A 21307-nucleotide genomic window follows, 5' to 3' on the forward strand; every position below is an offset into this window, starting at 1 on the left:
CATCTGCGCTACCTTCCGGCGACTTGATAAAACGTTACAACAAGAATGGAAGACACTCGAACCCAAACTAAAGAGCTGGTGACACTAATACGCTCTGAATACCGGGAGCTACGACAGTGGCTCCAAAGAGTGAATTGTCAACAGTATTATTCAAAACTTGTTGATCATGGAATCACTTTCGATTTGGTTACAGAGCTCGATTCAGAGGCTTTACGAGAACTCGGGATCACGAAAGTGGGCGACAGAATAAGAATGGAGATTGCCATTGCTGCTCTTCGAGTGGAACGCCTATCTTCCACAGCGATTCGCTTTGAGGACATAGATCGGCTACTCCGAGAAGCAATCGGTGAGGGTGTATATCACCTGGCGCCGACACTATACAAAGAAGCTCTGACTGCACCTGCACTGCCACTACCACCTGCTGAGGTACTGACCCCAAGCAAAGAGACTGGTTCTAGCTCGCGAGATAAAACAGCCACTTTCATTCTTCAAGATGGACTGGTCAAAAAAATCAATATAAGTGGCTGCTTTAATGCCCAGCTGATCAAGCGGAAGGTTTTGAAGAAGCTCGGTTTCAAACAACCTGATATTGCCTATGACGCTTACATACATTCCAAAACAAACTCGAAAAACGCAATAGTGCTGTTGCTTTTTGATGTTGAGCTAGTCACTGTGTGCTATACTCCAGAAAGAGACGAAAGGCATCGCATCATGTTTTGTCCACATGGCGAGGAACCACTGGAGCAAGCACAAGAAACTCTGCGAAAGATCAGTTTAAAACAAGGGAAAACTGCTTCTCGCATGAAAGACTTGAGTGAATTTCATATCTCTGAATCACAGCCGTCGAATCAACCACTCAGGAACTTTTTTGGTCAGAGACCCCCTTCAGAACTTATCTCCTCAAATTTGGCTGAATATTTTCCTGAAACTAAGCAGAAAGATCTTGAGCAAACAGTCAAGAATTCCGTACGCCATTCGGTTAGATTACTGAAAAGAATCCCCGGTATACTGTCTCTGGGTTCGCTGATAATGCTGGCCAATAATCTGATGTTTACTAGACGCATGCTGGACATGCTGAGCTTCTCTCAAGCTGGTGTCAGGAAAAATCTGGTGCGAACCATTGGTGATGTCATGGTGAACAACATCACTGCTATTGATGAGGCTGTGAGTACGACTGGCGACAACCAACTGATTGTACTGAAGCTGCCGCTGCTCAATCTGGGGTCCAATGCCGAAGTTAGACTGATCACTCTGGTTCAATCACAGCAACTGCGTGGTTTAATACCCCCAAGAATTCCTTATGCAGCTCTGTTCGCTGAACCGCAACATGGTAATAATCGAAGCTCAAGAATAGAGTTGTTCCATGTCGATTCAAGCGATGATGAGCTGGAGGATGAAGAAGGGTTTGATTCGTCTTCCCAACTGTTGGGTGGCATAGAGGGGCCTAAACATTGGCTCAAGGGCGCAAGAATCGGCGCTGGATCATTCGGAACAGTTTTCCTTGGCATGAATCCTTTCACTGGTGAATTGATGGCGGTAAAGCAGATCTCGTTACCAAAAAAGAACTCCCCAGGTGATGTGCAAAAGTCAATGATTGAGCAAGAACGTGAAATGACGCTACTTAAACAATTGAATCACGAAAATATCGTGCGATACTATGGCCTGTCAACTGATGAGAATAATTTGAACATTTTCTTGGAGTATGTTCCTGGCGGTTCTGTCCAGCTGATGTTGAAACTGTACGGGCCTTTTGAGGAGCCATTGATTCGTAATTTTATTCGACAAGTACTTATCGGATTGGCATACCTTCATGGCGAGGATATTATACATCGAGATATCAAGGGGGCAAATATCTTGATTGATATTAAAGGTACCGTGAAGATCGGTGATTTCGGGATTTCGAAGAAAGTCTCTCTCGATGAAGATGGCCAACCATCCCAACAAGTTCAGCCCCCACGCAGACTGTCTCTTCAAGGTTCGGTATACTGGATGGCACCTGAGGTTGTAAAACAGACTGCATACACCAAGAAAGCTGATATTTGGTCAGTTGGCTGCCTTATCGTCGAAATGTTCACTGGGAAGCATCCGTTTCCCGAGTTTAGCCAAATGCAAGCCATCTTTAAGATTGGAACGCATATCAGTCCACAAATTCCAGAATGGTGCACTATGGAGGGAAAAGACTTTTTGGGGATGACGTTTGAGTTAGACTACAATAAGCGTCCCGATGCAGTTGACTTGTTGGCCATGCCATTCTTAAATCCCTTGATTATGAGTAAAAGTTGAGCTAAAATCTGATCGGCAAGTGATTCCCAATTACGTAAATAATCATTACATCGATCGAAATCATGGTATTACTCGTTTGATTAATCTCAATTTCGCTTAAAGTACTTGTATCTACACTCATCGTTTACCAAGTTTGCGAATGACTTTCTTTGAGGCAGGTGGATATTTTACATCTAATCCAGGCAGCATTTGCAGGTTTATCAATCATTACTCTAGATCTTGTTATCTTGTGGTGGGTTTCGTATTAAAATTTCGTAGCGAAATATTTGCTTTGTCAAAGCATCAATGAATGCATTTTCCAACGATAAAAACATTATGTATTTCACAAACTGACTGATTTGATTCTAGCAAAATACCATCGATTTGGCTCCAACCTTCTTATAAAATCTACTTGTCCTTCCTCAGATCCTGCATATTGTCTTTACCATACCCCTCTTTGCTCGTGACTCCGACTGGTGACGCTAATCGACAAACTCGTAACTCAAATCGCACTTTATCTTCACCCCACATTCCTACTGTACGCCTATCAATGGGAACTGACTCGAATGATGATGGAGAATTGTCTTTCACCAAGAGACAGTCCACCCCAATGGAGACTCCACCACTGACGGGACAGGGAAGAGGTGGCACACTGGTACCGATGTCGAAGCTTAGTTCGCTCCTCAGAGACAGTGGTTCGCTGCTGAAGCCAACGCCCGAAACACCACGTCAAAACCACAACATAAAGCCAATTGACTCTCCCACTCTGCCAGGAACCCAATCACCGCACCATTCGTCTTCGTTCGCCAGCTTATCGCAATCATACGCCAACCCTAAAAGTGATCTACATCCTATGACTGGATTTGAGGACCAGTACGTACCTGATTTGGACTATGATAGAGTGGTTAATGAATGGAATGAACCCATGGGCCCCAAACCAGTGCCTCGGGGACGTGCTCCACGAAGTGTTAGCGGTAAAGTGCTTCTGCCATCAAGTGCTGAGGGCACCCTGTATTTGGACTTGAATAAGTTGCATTCGCTGGTAAAGCCACAGCCGATTAATCTGGGCCTGTCCTTCAATCGGTATCTGTACTCCAAACTTAATGAAGTGATGAAGCTTCGCACTCCACTGAATAGAGGAGAGGTCGGATCTTCTACAGCTATTGATATTAAGCGGCGACGTCCCCTGATGGTGGAAGGTAATGCAAGTGATGTCAATTACGAGGCGATTCTCAATAGTCTACCAGCTAATTTCAACGATCTTCCTTATTCGCAGCGCAAGAAGTTGGTAACGCTGTTTTCTGACCTGGTTGATTACCTGCAGTTTTCTCTCTTTGCGAAAAACTACCTCAACGAAAACAGTGGTCTGATGGGCCTGCTGGCTCGTGTGGGTCTGCTGGGCGGCCTGAATTCGAGTTTTACTCGACGATCTCGAGCAGGCTCTGTTAACACTATTGCAGGGCGCTTGCTTCAGCAGCTGGCCACTGATTTGAAGAAGATGCAGTCACAATCGACGGAGAAGTTTGATATTGATGAACGTGGTGCAATAGTCATGGGTCATGAGTTGGGGAAGGTGATTGGTTATGGTGCGTGGGGAACCATTCGGGAATGTGTTGGCGAGGATGGAATTGTTAGAGCTATCAAAATTGTAAAGCTGGTGCGTAACGAACCCGACAAAGATGGCGACGTGCGCCAACATAATCCAAAGGTACTTGAGGTTTTCCGGCATGAGATTGAGATCTGGCGCGAGCTCCACCATGAAAACATTTTACCCTTACTTCAAAGTAAGGAAACCGATACCGCGATTTTTTGTATAACCAACCGTATATGGGGCGGGACTCTATTCGATGTGATGGGAGAATGGGGAGAGTTCGACAAGGGATGCTACCTGACAACTGGTGATATCTGCTTCACTGTTGAGGGTCAGAGACATCGGCTTCGCCAAGCTATAGGATACCTTCGCCAAATTGTAGAAGCACTTCGGTATATGCATGGTAAGGGTATTGTCCATGGTGATTTGAAGCTTGAAAATGTTCTTGTTGACGGTAACGATCCTTCTCGCTTAAAAGTAATCCTTTGCGATTTTGGCATGGCCCGGAAATTTGCAGACGTGAAAAGGCGGCCGCTGGTTCGGTTGAAGGCTCCGTCATACCATACACATTTAGCTCCATCCGGACGCGGCGATGCAGATGAAGTTGAAGATGACGATGAAGGTACATTATATATACGGTCGCGCCTGAGCCAACCGTCCTCTCGGAAACCTTTTCCGGGAAACGACGCGACCCCTGTATTCACTGATGACCTGCAAATTGGCATTATGCATGGACCAGCTCTCCAGCTGGTGGATTTGAACCCGGTGGCGCTGGCGCCACGTCGAGATTCATTCACTAGAATTGGAGATGACGGCGACACAAAAGCCCCGCCCGACACTCATGACTTACCCCACACCCATATCGGATCGCTTCCGTATGCAGCTCCCGAGCTTTTGAGCCCAGCCCCTCCCCCCTTAGGACCCCTGGCCGATATTTGGGCACTTGGGGTAATCACCTACTCCTTATTTGTTGGAAAGCTCCCCTTCATACATCAGAATGAAGAAAAGCTTCGGTCATTAATAACCGCAGGTCAGTACGATTCACTATTACTTGCCAAAGCTTGCCTACTTGAGTGGATTTACAGTTCATCAGACACATCCGACTCAAGCACGAGCGGCGAGGATCAGCCAGATCGCTTCTCGTTGCCCCGCCAATTGTTCCACTCTAATCTGACTGCCAGCATGGTGCGAGAACAGCAAATGCGGGAAATTCGAGAGTCTTGGTCGGAATATGTCAGTCTGAAGCGGGGCGAGTTTAATTTTGCCAAGAATATGGTCATGGGATGTCTCGAGCTTAATATTACAAAGCGCTGGGATCTTGACGCATTCAACAATGCCCTCGCGGGGTAATATTTGGACACTAAACGAACACAAATTTTTCCGCCTCGCAACATATGCATGGAGGGGTCGGAATGAGAGGGAGCAAATTTAGTGTAACTTTTAAATAAAATATCGCAAAAGGGCAACTCAAGACATCCACCACGTCAGTAAACTATGTCGCTTATTCAACAAATGATTTCAGGCTGCTTCATAAGATTCGGTTGTGATGACTATTTCTAAGCCATAGTCATCGCAGATATTTTTCGGACTTACAATATGTATGAGACATTCTCGGTCAAATTACATCATTGGTAAGGCGCGGACTTGTATGAACAGTGCGGCGAAGCCCTCGGTCAAACCGCACGAAGTATTATGGTGTAATGTTCCGGATACGCATATGCAGAATTATTATATTGTGTATTTTTTGGGATAAATCTGTATACTATTAATGAAAGTTGGAGCGGACAGCACCATCATGAAATTTAACATACATAACGCGTTTCCTCCATGTGTCTTAGATTTTTGCTGATAGGGTGGTCGCGGAATCTGAAACCGGACAATTGTTTTATTTACCGTCATGATGCATGCATGCATCGTTTTTTTTTTGCGTCAATGTAGCATTTACATCATTTAGCATCGCATATAGACAGTTGCCCTTGAATAAGAAAAAATAGATGGGGGCAAACAATGATATAAATACTTCCCCATATTTCGTAGATTTCGAACGGAAACGTCCCATTTTCAATCATGACAAAAGGGATTTTAAATAGAACCAACACTATGGGGTTGCGAGGTCGCGCCCTTCGTTGGACAATCACTGCCTGCGCTACTACCGCCTTTTCATTATTCGGCTATGACCAAGGTTTAATGTCGGGTATTATCACTGCTCCTCAATTCGCGAGAGATTTCCCGGGTGTCGTGGCTACTCGCAAGGAAGACGAATACCACGCTACAATCGTGCAGGGTGCCACCACTGCTTGTTACGAAATCGGGTGTCTTGTTGGTGCTGTTTGGGTTTTGGCCTTCGGTGAACGCATTGGACGGAGACCTATTGTGTTGATTGGTTGTTTCATCATTGTTATCGGGACTGTTATTACTATCACGCCTATTCCCCACAAGTGGCCTCTTGGGCACTTCATTGTGGGTCGATCAATCACCGGTATAGGTAACGGTATGAATACCGCTACTGTTCCTGTGTGGCAATCGGAAATGTCGAAGCCCAAACATCGTGGGAAGTTGGTCAATTTAGAAGGGTCTGTTGTTGCCTTCGGGACCATGATTGCCTACTGGATTGATTTTGGATTGTCGTATGCAAACTCCTCCGTCTCGTGGAGATTGCCCATTGCGTTGCAAATTGTGTTTGCCGTTATCGTTTTCATTATTATTTTGGGGTTGCCTGATTCACCCAAGTGGTTAATTAAGAAAAACAGAAATCAGGAAGCGATTTACATCATGTCGTGCCTCTTTGAAGTCGATCCGAATGACCCCGAGCTTTTGGAAGAAGTTGACTACATTGCGGAAACTGTCAAATTGTCTGAGAAGAGTGGCAATTCTTATAGAGACTTATTCACCGGTGGTAAGACGCAACATTTTCAAAGAATGTGCATTGGTGCCTCCACTCAATTTTTCCAGCAGTTTACTGGGTGCAATGCCGCTATTTACTACTCGACTGTATTGTTTGAGACGACTATCTTCCCTAACAAGGAAAACAAGAGAAGATTGTCGCTCATTTTGGGGGGTGTTTTCTCAATTGTTTATGCTGTATTCACGCTTCCATCTTTCTTCCTCGTTGATACATTTGGCAGAAGAAACTTATTCTTAATGGGTGCAATTGGTCAGGGTGTTTCTTTCATTATCACGATGGCTTGCTTAATTCACCCTACCACAAACAACTCCAAGGGTGCAGCTGTTGGTTTGTACCTCTACATTGTCTTCTTTGCAATGTCGATCTTGCCATTGCCTTGGATCTATCCCCCTGAAATTAACCCCTTGAAGACTAGAACTCGCGCCTCTGCCGTTTCGACGTGTACTAATTGGTTGTGTAATGCCGCTGTCGTGTTGTTCACCCCTATTTTCATTAATGAATCCGATTGGGGTTGCTACTTATTCTTTGCGTGCATGAACTTTTTGTTCGTGCCAGTTATCTTTTTCTTCTATCCCGAGACCGCTGGCAGATCTTTGGAAGAAATCGATGTCATTTTCGCAAAGGCATACGAAGAGAAGCGTCAACCTTGGAGAGTTGCTGCTACTATGCCGAAATTGTCCATGCACGAAGTCGAACAAGAAGCTCAACGCTTGGGTATTTACGGAGACGACCAAATGTCCATCATTAAGCGCACTGTGCTGCACGTTTCTCGTGTTTCATCCACCAACGGCGAGTCTTCCCTGGCTGAAAAGGTTTGAGCCGCCCTGTATAATTAATATATTCCATATACCTTTTATTAAGAAGCAATACCCTGAGATGATGGTACATCGAGTCGCCTCATGTATGAGTAGAGGCAAACCTTGCGTCGGCGCAAGTTAAAATTATTCGAAGGGGTATACATGAGGCTGTTTGAAACCAGGTGGTTCCGTCTGTGAATGACCTTCACTTCATAGATCCACAAAACCGTTTACCCCATGAATCCTGACTGGATTCAGCGTGTGAGATAATATCTACCCCGCGCTATGGGTTTCTTAGAGGTATTGCACATGAATATTTTTTTATCATATCACAGGAGCGTCCGTGGCATTGTTGCTGTGATAGGCGTAATTCAGGCTCACATTATACGGTGCAATTACATTGTTTGTCATCAAAATAGTATAGAATGATCAAGCAAAAGTTTACCTCCATTGGTATTTCAGACGCGCGTTGGCGGGGTAGTTAGTCGTTGCCACTGTGGGTATCATGTTCAATTTTGTGTTTGAAGCGCGACATTGCTAAGTAATCCTTTATGCATAGAGGCGTGCCACCAACCGGTGGACAAAACCAACAATCGAGTATACTAATTACATTGTTTTAAAATTTTCTTTTCAATTTAGCAATACCGAGGATGCGGGGAGCTACATTTCGTCAACCTCTCGTAAAAACAAGTGAAAAGCATGAGAAGCAAGTCCTTGATATTGGAGTTGTGGATTACTGACTTGTACTACAAACCTCGTATAGTAAACTTTCGTCTGCATTGGCAAACCCTCCACATTTCTACTTCTAGCCCCACTTGGCTTCGTAACCATTCCGTTTTGTTTGGCTTTCGCACTGTTGTAGGACAGCCCTAAGCCATGTCAGCAACGATCAGCAATGGGGTGACGATTCCCCCTGGGTATAAAGTTCGAAGAGTGCAAGCTTCTGACTATAACAACAATTATCTTGAGACGCTCAAAGCTCTCACCGTGGTTGGTGATGTGACCGAGACCCAATTTGTTGACACCGTGGCATTGTGGGAAAGCCAACCTCAAATTTACCACAACTTGGTGATTACTGACGAAGATGGTAAGGTGGTGGCTGCCGGTAACATCGTCATCGAACAAAAGATGATACATCATTGCGGTCGTGTTGGTCACATTGAAGACATTGCAGTCCACCAATCTCAGCAGGGCAAGCAATTAGGAAAGGCATTAATTCTACTGCTCTTAGAAATAGCCAAACAAGAGAAGTGCTACAAGGTGATTTTGGATTGTGATCCCAAAAACGTTGGGTTTTACGAAAAATGTGGATTAAAGCAATGTGGTATAGAGATGTCGATTCGGTATGACCGCAATTAGATCAAATAGATGTATCATATAAACCTTTCGATGCATTCATTAGGAGAGTGCCTCAAGCAGCACTATCGAGTTTCCACGGATCACTGCCAGTCCGAGACTCATCTTGTCCAGTGACAGAGTTTCGATGGCATCCATTAAGGTAATATTAAGAAAGACATCATAACCTTTGAGAACCCCAGTGATCTTGCGGTCACCGTCTGTCAGAATTTGCACCCTCTTCTCAAGGTACTGGATTGTTAGTATGTATCGCAAAAGTTTCTTGGGGATCTTTGCACTGTTCGAAGTAAATACCTTCAGCTTTCATAGTTTCACTGGTATGAAATTAATCCCACTTCATCCGTAAGATTATCATTAAAACTTACACTCTTGAGTTCTGGTTCCGAAACCATAAAAACATTAAAGGTGGCTCCAGCGCGCGCGTATAGCGGGTAGACATGAGTGATTTTGAACCAGTACTGGATATAACACCACCTTCCAATACCCAGCCACAACTACCCGTTGATATCCAAAAAACTCAGACATATTTTGGTGATCTACAGAAGACTCAACAGCGTCGTGATGATCTCCTCGATGAGAAAGTACGCCTAGAATCTCAGATACTTGAAGCGCAACTTCGATTGCGCCAAAATAAAGGTAAGGAGAACCGTCAGACGCCCAAACACTTACCCCGGTTCGAAATTCCCGCTTACAGTGTCGAAGCACAGCTGTTGGGGGTATTTCCTCTGTTGGATTGGGAACAGCGTCATGATTACATAAAGTGGTTCTTACCGAAGTTACAATTTGAAAATATTCAATTCGAGAGCAGCGGCTCAGGGTGGAGATACCTGTTTTCAGCAATATCGCATCATTTGTTTCGAGTGCCGATCATCTTCACTGTAAATGAGCGTGATCTGATAGTACAATTGGAGGCTGACCTAGCCGATCTCGAGCTGCTATGTCCAGAGTTTTGCGATTTCGCCAAAGTTGTATACATCCCCAAAATGCAAATTAATGCTTTACTTTGGGGAATCAGTTCGGTTGCCGTTGCAGTTCACGCCAAGGTCGAATGTTTTGCGTCTTTAAGACAATTGGAGGGATTCGTTAGTCCACGAACTACCGACTCCATGCCCAACAATAACCGCTTGATCATTGCTGCGACTAAAAGTCGATCCAGCATGCAGTTTGCCAGGGGCGATGGATCTCATCAACTTATCCTACATTGGGAAATCGTTTTAATCAATAAAGCAACCGCAGATTGTGGTGCGAAAATCACAGCGGCCGTTCATGAGGTGTTGTCAGGAAAGGAAGTTGGTAATGTGCAAAAGCTATATGATTTGCTCCAACTACAGGGTTTACTGATATCTCAGGCGGTTCGTTTGATGGTTGAGCAATTGCTAAAGTGACGTCGCCGGCGATGACAACTACATACGTCAGTTTTGAAATTATCAGTGCTTATATCTTTAACTATTATACATATCATCAATCATTATAGAATGCTTTCAAAACATCACGCGAACTTCACCTTTGACGTTTCGAAATCGAATTGAATCAGGTTTGGTTGAGTTATCTTTGTTGATTCTTTCGTCAACCAGTCGTTTATATGAGTGACAAGTTGAAGCACAAACATGTCTCGTTCACTTATGCGATCATAATCACGCTGTGGAACAATGTGGTCCTCTTCATGGGTCTTGAGTTCGGCTGCCTTAACAGGAGGTACATGAAGCTGCTTACCAAATTGGGAGTTCAATACATCCTCAATTCCATGAACGAGGTCATAACGAATGTCTTCCCATTCGATTCCGAGAAACATGTTACCAATCGAACGCTTGTATTTGAAATAGCGGTAGATCCATGCCCCCAAAATAGTGGTTTTCTTATTGAAGGACGCAGTTGATGCTTTAGACGATGTGCGCACCTCTTTGATGAAGGGCTTCGTCAGGGTAATAAGCTCACGATGCTGACCCGATGTTAGTAGCGCGTCTTCATTGATATCACCAATTTGAGGGACTGAGGAATACTGATCCTCAATGCCTGTGGGTACAGGAAGAAGATTGCCGAATGCTTCCATCTGATGAGTCAAGAAGTGTTGGAGATCCTCCCATGCCTCTGGATATGCCGAAAGTAAGGAATAATGAGGTCCCATTTGCTGCTCAAGGTTCTCGGGTTGAGTCTTGTCATTTACACTCTTGTCTTTAGTCTGCTTACGTTTGACGGGCTTTCTCCTTGGGATCACCGGATCAATTGGCACTTCTTCTTCGGGTGGTATAACCGGCAGTGAGTGAGGAATAGCGTCTTCGGCTTCAAAATCTGGGTCTGGGGCGTTGGCAAATTCAGCGTCGTCATCTTCATTCAACAAATCTGCCTCTGCATGGTCAAGCTCTGACGGTGGAAATTCTTCTGCGTCATGCACATCCTGTTCAGAAACAGGAATATCTTCCGTACTCGTGACCTCAGGATCGAGGGTCAGTGTTCCACTACGATGCAGCAGGGTAAGGACATCCTTAGATTGAGTCGAAGCGGGCTCAGAAAGAATTGGCACGGTCTGCTCGTTTACATTATCTGCGGCAGCCATGGCCGAAGTCGCGACCGCCAATACCTCGTCGTTGATGGCATCATCATCTTTTTTCTCGGTCAAATTAGAAAGGGGCTTGAAATACAGCTTCAGCGATCTTCTTGCCACCGGTACATTAGATTCATCTTCGTTCACATAGTGAACTCTCATTTGATACATTTGTTGAGAGTAGGCGATCTCTGCGGGGGTATCAACGTCAAATTTCACTGCCTCAGTTTGCAGAATGATTTTTCTTGGGGGAATGACGGCACCGCCAAATGGATTCCGAGCCATGTCTTCAGGAGTAAAGTTAGTTTCCATGTAGGTATACATTAGCCAAAGGAAACGCCGCGCGCGGTTTGCTGGATGGATCAATGGGTTGAGAAAGAAGTCAATAAAGTCGTTATAGGGAGGAGGTTGGCTTTGGTCGTCATCATAAAACGGGATTACTCCAATGAACTGCGACAACATGAAAACAAGGTGAAACACATTTACATTCGGCTTTTCTCCACGAGGCAGTGCAATTAATTCACGCAAGTCGCGCGCGGGCGACGGCCTATCAACCTGACATACGGCTTTCAAGATCAGCTTCAACCGAGGCGTGTCTTGAAGTGGTGTAGTGGCATTCCCTCCTGAAGGATCAGCTTGTAAACATGGTATCAGGTGAAACGTGCGCAATGACAGGCGCATTTCAGGAACAAAGTTTATGGTAGTATTCATGCGACCAGCATTAACTAAGAGAGTTACCATAGCTACCAGCATACCCATCGCATGGTCGCGTAAAAGACGCTCTTTGAGCACTCTCAGGCACTTTGACAGTTCGGCAATAGTACGAATGTAAAGCTCGCTAAACAGGAGCTTGTCGCCGTTATTGATGCCCGGAACGTCCAGCATATCAAAGTAGTTGGTGAAACATTTGGTGTCATCTTGGAATAGATTGTACAAAAAATCGTATTGTATGTCTCGACGCCAAAAAGGCTCGCCGTCCAGCTTTTTCAAATGACGCGATTTGGGGATAGTTGTATTGCTGTATTTGCGACGCTTCCGGCGATCTTCATCATCGTCATCAACCGCCAGTGGTGAGTGGCTAATTTCCCCCAGATTCGCCATTGAGGGCAGCATTTCGCCTTGGTCCTCCAGCTCCAGCAGCTGACGTCGCTGTTGAGATTTTGACCCTCGAGCCAGGTCATAAATCATCCGCTGTTGTGGCGGGGCTGTACCTGGTTGAGGAGGTACCTGTTGAAGTGGTTGGCCCGGCACCATTTGCTGGTAAACAAATGGCATCGCCAGTTGGGGCTGGCCAGGGTTGTACAACATATGGGGTGGGGGCGCTATACCCAGTGAGCCATTGGCGTAAGGGTAAGAAGCGGTGGGCAGGTTCAGAAACGCTTGCACCAGTGGCAACACTTGGCGAGGTGGTTGAAGAGCGTGGGGTGGCGGGGGTACCGATGCTGGTGGTGGCACCAGTGTTGGAGTTGGCACCGACGGGGCCAGTTTCGGAGACGACTGGTTGGCACCCCCTAGGTAAGTGTCGTGGATGGGGTCGTAGTTCATGGGCTTATGAAGCACGGACGCTCGACGAATTTTTTTTCTCACTGGGCCAACAAAGATCGTCGTGGCTGGCGGGTCAAAGCGGTTGGAAGTGGTGGTGCCTATGGTGGTAGATGAGTCGGATGATGAGAAGTGTTATGATTTACAGAAGTTAATGAAAACACGACCGATACGTGGTGGGTTTGATAATTACGAAGTGTGCCGGTCCCCCGACTGCGCCCGCTCCCGCCAGGCTTAAACGCCCTGCCCCTTCCTCGTGGTGCGCGTAGCTCGACATGCACAATCACCGCAATTATTAATGCTTTCTTTTACTTTGACGAGTAGACCTATCATGAGGGCGGAGGACGACGCGACGATGTTTCCGTAGCATCGAGCAGTAGATATAGAGACGACAAAAAATATCGGTTAGCTCTTTACGTGCTAGCTACGTCAACGATGTTGCACACTATATAACTCTGGCATGATGACACCATTCGGGTCCGCGTGCGACTTTTGGCGTCCATAGTTGACGACCCCTCTGAATAGGTATTACAATAGCGGTATGTAATTGTCACTCCACCAAGGCTGTCGTCTTCATGGGCACTGCTAGTTTGGTTAAGGATGTTCAACGTTTTCTTGGGTGCTACATCATTTTGGTGGCAAATTGACACCATTCTTTAGTGCTCAGACAAGACACTTGTGGAGAAACACCTCAAGGCTAGAAAGGCCGCCATACTTTCAGCAGGAAGTATTCCCATCCATCTCGAGTATTCCTAACGTCAAAAGTCCACTTTCAGGGGTCGCTTAAGGGGGGCCGAGCTCGCGGTCATGAGGTGAGTTTTCCATCATGACACTTTCGCCCTTGTTGAGCATCCCTGATGGACACTTCATCAACGTTGAACCAAATACTTGACAGATTTTTCAACCAACGGTAATGACATAATGTCAATATTACCACCCATCAGCGGTAATCGTTAGTCATCGTCGTCAATTTATGTTTAGCTTTTGGGCGATCCCCCAATGTGGAAATGCCAGTCCTGCACCTAGGGGTCAAACAGATAAAATCTTTAAAACATACTCGCACGCCGCTACCCCTTCCACGCCAAGTTGGCTATACCGTCGACCGAGCATTACTGGCTAATCGCAAAGCAGGTGGTAGCCATTTTGCTTGACGATGAGCACTTCTGGACGAGGTCCCCCACCTCACCACAACGAATACCCAGACCACGACAAGAGCCGAAGGAAAAACTTTCATTCAACATCGTTTTTGCCAAATTCTCAGAAGCAACAAGAGCTTAATACGGCTCGAACAGGTCAGGAACGACTCCTGGTCGGTAACGATTCTCGAGATTACTCGCGTACGAATTCCCATGGTTCGTTCCCGCTGATACCGAACCACACGCTGCCTCACTCCAACCCCGATGGCTGGCCCCGTCTTCACTCCCCCCGTAATGGTACCGTACGTCAAAATCATCAATCTTCCAAGAAGTTGCCCCATCTGCCATCAAGTCGTTCCACTTTGAACACCACTCGCGGCAACCGCGACAACGCCCACAGTATAAGCCATTATTCTGGAAATGTTGATCGATATCACCTGAATTCACTGCATCATTGGACTTCGCGCCTGCCTGTTGCATTAAGCAAGCAATTATCTAATGAAGAAGTCACCGCTGTCGCCGCGGCCGCTCTGGAAGCATTCACCAGCCATCCTGACATGGTCGCGCTGGATATTGATTATGATGAGGAAATGCAAGAGGAGACGTTTGAAGCGCCGTTACCTCGGTCTGATATGGAGGCTTCACCTATTATAGCGCACCCGCCAGTTGTTGATGTGACGCGTCATGCATGTGATCTGCTTGAACTGGAGATTGCCTATACCACAGCTTATCCCCTCACTTTGATCGAAACACAATATAATGAGCTTTGTGACGAATTCAAGAGTGTGATGCCAAATGATGGGCAAGGTAATTCTTACTCAAAATATTCACCAATGCATCCTATCAAAACCCTTTCTGAATATCCATGTTACAATCGCAATATTTCCAAGTTTAAGCATACCAAGCACTTGCGGTTATTATCTTCACTCAAAAGTCAGCGTGATAGCTTACGTTCCAAAAAGTTGAAACTCGTTAGAGAATATCAAGACCGTAACCGCATTTGGCAGAGGGAACGTGAATGGATGGATCAGCAAATCCGACTACTTCATCCACCTGATGATGAGATGCGTCGTGAAATTGATTCGCTGGATATCAAAAAACAACAGCTGCTGCCACTTTTGCCCGTGGAACCGGAACCTATCCCTGATCAGATTCCACAATCATCACGCCGTTCAAGAGGAAGACGCGGTGATTTGGTGGCTTCTGAGGCTGAATTCCAAGAAATATTACAGACTCTTGGGAAAGAACTGGATGAGGATCCCATAATTCGAGCTGAGCGGCATGCTGCCACTATACCCGACTTGATTTTGGACCCAGTCCAGAGATACTATGTCAGATTCATGGACTCCAATAATGTCGTTCGCGATAAGGATGAGTGGGCACTGCGTGTCAAGACTGACTTCGTTGATAATTTTTCGGAGCTGGAACACAAATTATTTTGTGAAGCGTGGTGCCTTTACCCGAAGAAGTTTGGTGCCATATCTCGCCATATTGGTGGTTTGAGAACGGCGCTGGATTGTGTTGTTCATTACTACGCGACCAAGAAGCAAGTTAATTACAAGCAATTGCTTCTTCAGTATAAAAAGAAAGCTGCTGCGGCTCGCAAAAGTCGTAAGTCAAAGTCGCTGCGGTCCCGCAATTCGCCTCAAAGTCAAAGCTCTGAGAACCCTTCACTGGGGGATTTCGTTATTCAACAAATAGACTCACCCGAGGCGCCGATTATTGGTTTATTGGGCCAACTGGATGTTGATGACGTAAAAACTCGGAAGCGTTCATCTGCCCCAAAGGATGAAAAAAATCGAAGAAAACGCAAGAAAGAGGATGAGACAGAGGTGTCAGAGTCGCAGGCCATCCCAATTACCACAAATGGTACAGATGGGAACATGGAACATTCACAAGCTTCTTTAGCAGGACGTGATTCGGAAACGATAGCAGCTTGCGAAGATGCTGATTCTACTAGTGATGATAAAAAGCTGAGTTATTGGTCAATCACCGAAATCCTGATGTTCCCTGATCTTCTTCTCAAGCACGGGTCAAGGTGGAATGATATTGCGGAGGAATTGCTGACGAAATCTGCGGTCATGGTTCGTAATTATTTTTTACGAAATGCTGATAAATACAACTGGAGTCTGATTGTCGAAACAGTTGATAATGGTATGGAAGTGCCTCTTGGACTGTTTAGACATCAGCCTCCAACAGCTTCAGTTCAAACAGAACAACTTGCGAAGGTCAATATTAATCTGCTATTGTCCGATACGTCTCCTACAAAACCGACAGTGTTGGCTCCTGTAAACGCTGCAGTTATCCCCCAAGCTGCAGCCACTGCTGTCGCGGCCCCTTCACTTCCGTCACCTCCCATCCGCTCCTCCATTATGAGTCTTTTGAATACTGAAACTGAGTCCAACCCGGCAGTGGTGGTGCCGGCCCATCACCAAAACAAATTACTGGATATTTTGAATTCGCTGCCTGCTCCACAAATTCCAGTAGTGGTGGCCCCTTCACGTTCGTCGAAACACAAACTCGCCGATCTTTTATCGGCTGAGCCAAATTGAGCATTTGCTTTCTCAATCATGTATTATATTAATAATTTTGGGTATTAGGTATTTCACGGTTAATGCATAGAATGTTTTCGTTGAGGGAAAATTTCAACATTAGAGAAAAGCTATCAAAGTAGAATGTTGTGCACAAGGATATCATATAAGTTATCGTCAATCGTCTTCGTTAACTGGTTGTCTAAGATGTATGCACCGGTCACCTGGTAGCGCGCATATAAAATTTTTCAAGTCACTGAGATCGTTTACCACCATGTCGTTACGACAGTTTTGTACACGGTTGTGGACTCCCTCTCGAGGGTTCAACCTGGTTAATCGGTTACGACAGGTTGCACCTGATCAGGGCCGTGTGCCTATCCCGGAGCAACTTCGAGACCAAGTTCAGAAAAGTCACGTTCGCATTGACATCCCTTCCACTGTTCTGATGGAACAGCTTCGTGACTGGGAACTCGAGAGAACTCGAGTCGTCCCCACCCTCAAAACTTTTTATGGGGGCAATCCGGTGCATGAGGAGTATTGCAATCAGTTGAATGCACTCATTCGGAAGTATTGCGATTTACCCATTCGAGCTGCTGACGACGAATCTACCTATAAGTTCATTGGTTTTGAATCCTACAAAAAGATGGCAAATTCCGGCTCCAGAGTCAAAGAAACCCATCACTCTGAATTGACGGCATTGTTGCATCGCTTAAGAATGATTGATTCTCAGATGATGCCTCAAGAAGTCAAGGACGTTCTTGAAAAGTTTTCTGTGAAAACGAATATTTTCAAGCAAGTCGATGACATTGAACGTACTCTTGACACCCATGGCAGAGCTTTTGCAGTAGGGAAGAGAAAGCTGGCTACGGCTGAAGTATGGCTTGTAAGAGGTGAAGGTCAAACTCTCGTCAATGGGAAGTCCATTGTTGAGTACTTTCCTCTCGTCGCAGATCGGAAAAGGATCGTCTATCCTTTCCAGGTGGTTACTCAGGAAGGTAACTACAATATATTTGCCAAAGTTCATGGCGGTGGTACTTCAGCTCAAGCCGATGCCGTTATGTATGGTATTTCCAAAGCTTTGACCATTTTCAACCCGTTGTTCAAGCCTAGATTGAGAAAGGCTGGCTTGATGACTAGAGATGCAAGAACTGTCGAGAGAAAGAAGCCTGGTAGAGTTAAGGCCAGAAAGATGCCTACTTGGGTTAAGCGGTGAACTCACACTTGTACATAGAGAAAATACACACTACGGCATTCATTCAGAGGATTCAAAGTAATAATCGATTTCAAACTCCTTACAACCACGCAAGAGTTGGTTCGAGTTCGCCTTTAGTATAATTTGGGATTTTGACCTAAAATCGGCGCTTTTTGTACAAGGAGTCGATAACGCTGCACCGACTGCCTTCAAGATTATATACTCGTCTTATAAGCACTTAGAAACCCGAGCATCGCACACAAAGTGAAGACGAGAGTTTCCACCTCTGAAATTGTTGGATGTAGCATTGGTATACAATGGATCTGGCTCTTGTCTGAGAGGTGGGTGCCGCAATATAAATCAGCATCCAAGTAATCAAATCGACCACTCTGATGATTCCCTCGGACTTATCGTGGTCTTCGGACATCCTCCCAGTATCAACATCACCATGTAATTCGGCGGTCACCACTTGGATTGGAAGTGCATCAGAATCAGCCTAGTTCACTTTGTCACTTACATCGGCCACCAACTGTTCATTAAGATTCTTTTCGGCTTCAATATAGTTGATCATGTCTCCCATTATCGAAACGTCGAGGCCGGTTGATGTCTACAACTTCCAAGCCTACTTCCAAGGGTTCATTCATGATGTAGAGTGCCATAGGTTTATCGCGGATGACAATTTCAACAGTGACTGTCTTGTTTGTGGTGGTGATGGTGCCAAGTCACTTGGTTGACCACCTCCTTTGGGAAAAAACACCATTTTCTGAGTTTAATAGCATATTCTGTGGACTTCTTGGATATAGTGTACTTGTTGGTTACAATGACCGTGGTTTTGGAGAGACCGAAGGAACGAATCACATTGGCACGCTAAACCGCCGACAATGGCTGACATGTCCGCATCATATCGTCCTATTCTATTATTGTACTGTATATGCTGGACAAACACCTAATTCTTCGAGAATACATACCCCAAAAGGATGGTGCCAGCAAGTACACCAATAGCCAGTACAAGCACTTCGTTGGATATACCTTCGATCCACTGTTTAGATTCAATTGCATCCACTTTCGAGGGACGAGCAGGCTTAGAAGGGTCATGTAAGTACAAGTCAACGACATCTTTTCCAAGCCACAAATTAATTCGAGCACACTCGAGTATGTCACAATCTGAAGTTATTGATACTGTATCATTTTCATCATCAACATAACTGATGGCATAGGAAGATCCACCTATCGCTTCAAGCTCGATTTCATCAAGCCTCTCGCTTATAGCCTGGCGCAATTTGTTCGTACCATCTGCGGGTGTAAAGGGTATCCGATACACACGATCTTGAATCCCGGGAACTCTCAACTTGAAAATTATCTGGGATTTTCCATAATCTTCCTCTGCTATAATTCCAGAATGACTTCCTGAACGTGCATAACTTTTAGAGACGGCAGGTTGATGCGGATCTACTTGCGACACAGAATCCTGGGGTGTGATATCAAAGTTATACCTTTGATATTCCAGTGAAGCCACATCAGGAGTTGCAACTAATGAATCTGAATGAACACTATCCAGATCATCATTCAGGTTTGGATCGTACAGCGTCCAAAACTTGTTCCACGTCGGTCCTTCGGGTTCTTGAGTGGGGGTGCTAGTATCCAGCGTAATTTGCAAACCAGTAGGTGATTCCTTCTGTTCAATTTGTTTAATCTGATTGAGGGTGGCGTAGGTTAATTTGAGAACATCAACAATGCCGACTATTTCGTCGTCTTCATCACTAACGATGGGTAAATTGAGATAATGGCCTTCGAACATCTGTCTTAAGGCTTGCTGTATTGGCGTCAGTGACCTCAGAACGTCAGGTTGAGGTGTCATCACCCTCACAATCAGGCATGTTTTTGGGTCAAGCCCCGCAGCGATAACTCGAAGAACAACGTCCTTAGAAGTGAAAATCCCCGCAACTGAGCCTTGGTAGTCTTTTACAAGAACAGCAGTGGTATGATTTTCATTCATAAGCACAGTTGCATCGTAAACTGTCAGTTTGACAGTGGTGTAGATTGGTTCAGTTTCATGGCTTAAAACCAGGTCCAATGTAGGGCCATTCAAGCGGGTTCGTAGTTCCTCAAAATAACGGAAAACGTGCAGCGGATGTGACCCACCCATTTCCAGATGGACCGTATCCAACGCTTCATACAATTGTTTAGACGACTCATGCATGCGCTCAAGTTTCTCCATTTGCTGAGCATAACACTTAGTTATATCCAAGACACCCACAACTGTTCCATCATCTCCGAGAACAGGCAAATGACGAAAGCCGCGCTCGACCATTAGATTAAGCGCTTCGCCAGCGGGGTCGTCTGAGTGTGAACATATGGGATTCGATGTCATGATTTCTTCCACTAAAACCATCCCCGCTACTTTACCAGCACCAGCAATCCGAAAAGCAAGATCCTTAGCAGTGATGATACCTACAAGGGCATGATCATCAAGCACTAGGACGCAATTTTCACGACGAGCTGCCATTAGCTGTGATGCCTCGTAAGCTGTCAACAGCTTTTTGCAGGTTACCGGCTCCAGAGGTCGTAACAGCATCACAGTACCTGGCGTGGCTCGTCGATGCCTGGTAACTCTTGGAATGGTGCGCTTCTTCTTCGATAGATCGTTTTCAATTCTTCTCCTGAGTGCATCATCTCTCTTCAGAGCACGACGCCGCAGTTCCAGAATATCACTCCCGTTAAGCAGCAGAGGTCTTCTCGATAAGGACATCACGTCTTCGGGGACACTGTTCGGTTGTAGCGTGCAGGTAGACAATAAAGCCCCGAAGCGCGGGTGCTGAGATCATTATAACGCATGAAAGTTGTTGTGACAAATGGCTTAAAGAAGGCGATCGGGAATTCCCTCACTGCTCCAGACACCAAACTTTCGGCATTGGAAGCTGATACTTTAGATCATACTCAACTATTGAAATGGTATCGACACTCGGACGAGCCTCGATCACTTTTCGAAGTTTTGCACTCGACACGTTTGATTTTACCCTCGATTCCTCGTGAAGAACCGATCCCCAAGTCGCCAGAGTATGAATCAATGATGACAAAGCTTCGGCTCAGACAAGCTGAGATTGAGTATCAACGACTCATAAAGCCAAAGCCACAATTTCAAACTCTTCATGAAGAGGATATTTTATCGACGCTGCTGGCAGCGCAACAAACGAAGGAAGCTAAAAACCAAATAACAACAATTGTTAACATTCTCGTATCAGTTGCAAGCGTTGCTTATGCTGCCTGGTATTGGACAGGATCGTCGTGGGGACTTCAAACTGTATGGCGAGTTTTATTGATGGTGTTAGCAGGTTTATTGGTGTTAATTGCCGAAGTTGTTGTGTACATGGGTTACGTTAGACGTGTTCATGAGGCCCGTACCCGTGAGCAAGCGAAAGTAGAAGTGAAAAAGGTACTCGAGCGTTTATAGCC

At 45.5% G+C, this 21307-nt stretch overlaps 10 protein-coding genes across 10 annotated transcripts; 8 read left to right on the forward strand and 2 right to left on the reverse strand. All coding sequences in view use genetic code 12, as the record gives it.

Annotated features, from left to right (window-relative positions):
• Positions 1-45: 45 nt before the first annotated feature.
• On the forward strand, positions 46-2283 carry STE11 (mitogen-activated protein kinase kinase kinase; the record flags this gene model as incomplete). The annotated part of the gene is made up of 1 exon (XM_034157841.1): positions 46-2283. One exon carries the CDS (start codon positions 46-48, stop codon positions 2281-2283), a length of 2238 nt encoding a protein of 745 aa, XP_034010319.1.
• Positions 2284-2812: 529 nt separating this feature from the next.
• On the forward strand, positions 2813-5203 carry DIURU_004917 (protein kinase; the record flags this gene model as incomplete). Its single annotated transcript, XM_034157842.1, has 1 exon — positions 2813-5203. One exon carries the CDS (start codon positions 2813-2815, stop codon positions 5201-5203), a length of 2391 nt encoding a protein of 796 aa, XP_034010320.1.
• Positions 5204-5953: 750 nt separating this feature from the next.
• DIURU_004918 (sugar porter family MFS transporter) lies at positions 5954-7576 on the forward strand (the record flags this gene model as incomplete). Its single annotated transcript, XM_034157843.1, has 1 exon — positions 5954-7576. The coding sequence occupies one exon, from the start codon at positions 5954-5956 to the stop codon at positions 7574-7576; it is 1623 nt and encodes a 540-aa protein (XP_034010321.1).
• Positions 7577-8431: 855 nt separating this feature from the next.
• Positions 8432-8914, forward strand: GNA1 (glucosamine 6-phosphate N-acetyltransferase; the record flags this gene model as incomplete). The annotated part of the gene is made up of 1 exon (XM_034157844.1): positions 8432-8914. One exon carries the CDS (start codon positions 8432-8434, stop codon positions 8912-8914), a length of 483 nt encoding a protein of 160 aa, XP_034010322.1.
• Positions 8915-9348: 434 nt separating this feature from the next.
• DIURU_004920 (uncharacterized protein) lies at positions 9349-10296 on the forward strand (the record flags this gene model as incomplete). Its single annotated transcript, XM_034157846.1, has 1 exon — positions 9349-10296. The coding sequence occupies one exon, from the start codon at positions 9349-9351 to the stop codon at positions 10294-10296; it is 948 nt and encodes a 315-aa protein (XP_034010323.1).
• Positions 10297-10400: 104 nt separating this feature from the next.
• DIURU_004921 (uncharacterized protein) lies at positions 10401-12998 on the reverse strand (the record flags this gene model as incomplete). The annotated part of the gene is made up of 1 exon (XM_034157847.1): positions 10401-12998. One exon carries the CDS (start codon positions 12996-12998, stop codon positions 10401-10403), a length of 2598 nt encoding a protein of 865 aa, XP_034010324.1.
• A 1150-nt stretch (positions 12999-14148) lies between these two features.
• Positions 14149-16683, forward strand: SNT1 (Snt1p; the record flags this gene model as incomplete). The annotated part of the gene is made up of 1 exon (XM_034157848.1): positions 14149-16683. One exon carries the CDS (start codon positions 14149-14151, stop codon positions 16681-16683), a length of 2535 nt encoding a protein of 844 aa, XP_034010325.1.
• Positions 16684-16936: 253 nt separating this feature from the next.
• MRPS9 (mitochondrial 37S ribosomal protein uS9m) lies at positions 16937-17875 on the forward strand (the record flags this gene model as incomplete). The annotated part of the gene is made up of 1 exon (XM_034157849.1): positions 16937-17875. One exon carries the CDS (start codon positions 16937-16939, stop codon positions 17873-17875), a length of 939 nt encoding a protein of 312 aa, XP_034010326.1.
• Positions 17876-18800: 925 nt separating this feature from the next.
• Positions 18801-20360, reverse strand: DIURU_004924 (uncharacterized protein; the record flags this gene model as incomplete). The annotated part of the gene is made up of 1 exon (XM_034157850.1): positions 18801-20360. One exon carries the CDS (start codon positions 20358-20360, stop codon positions 18801-18803), a length of 1560 nt encoding a protein of 519 aa, XP_034010327.1.
• Positions 20361-20687: 327 nt separating this feature from the next.
• Positions 20688-21305, forward strand: VPH2 (Vph2p; the record flags this gene model as incomplete). Its single annotated transcript, XM_034157851.1, has 1 exon — positions 20688-21305. One exon carries the CDS (start codon positions 20688-20690, stop codon positions 21303-21305), a length of 618 nt encoding a protein of 205 aa, XP_034010328.1.
• Positions 21306-21307: the final 2 nt, after the last annotated feature.

The sequence above is a fragment of the Diutina rugosa genome (assembly GCF_008704595.1).
Source record: "Diutina rugosa strain CBS 613 chromosome Unknown scaffold2_size729309, whole genome shotgun sequence".
Lineage (NCBI taxonomy): Eukaryota > Fungi > Ascomycota > Pichiomycetes > Serinales > Debaryomycetaceae > Diutina > Diutina rugosa.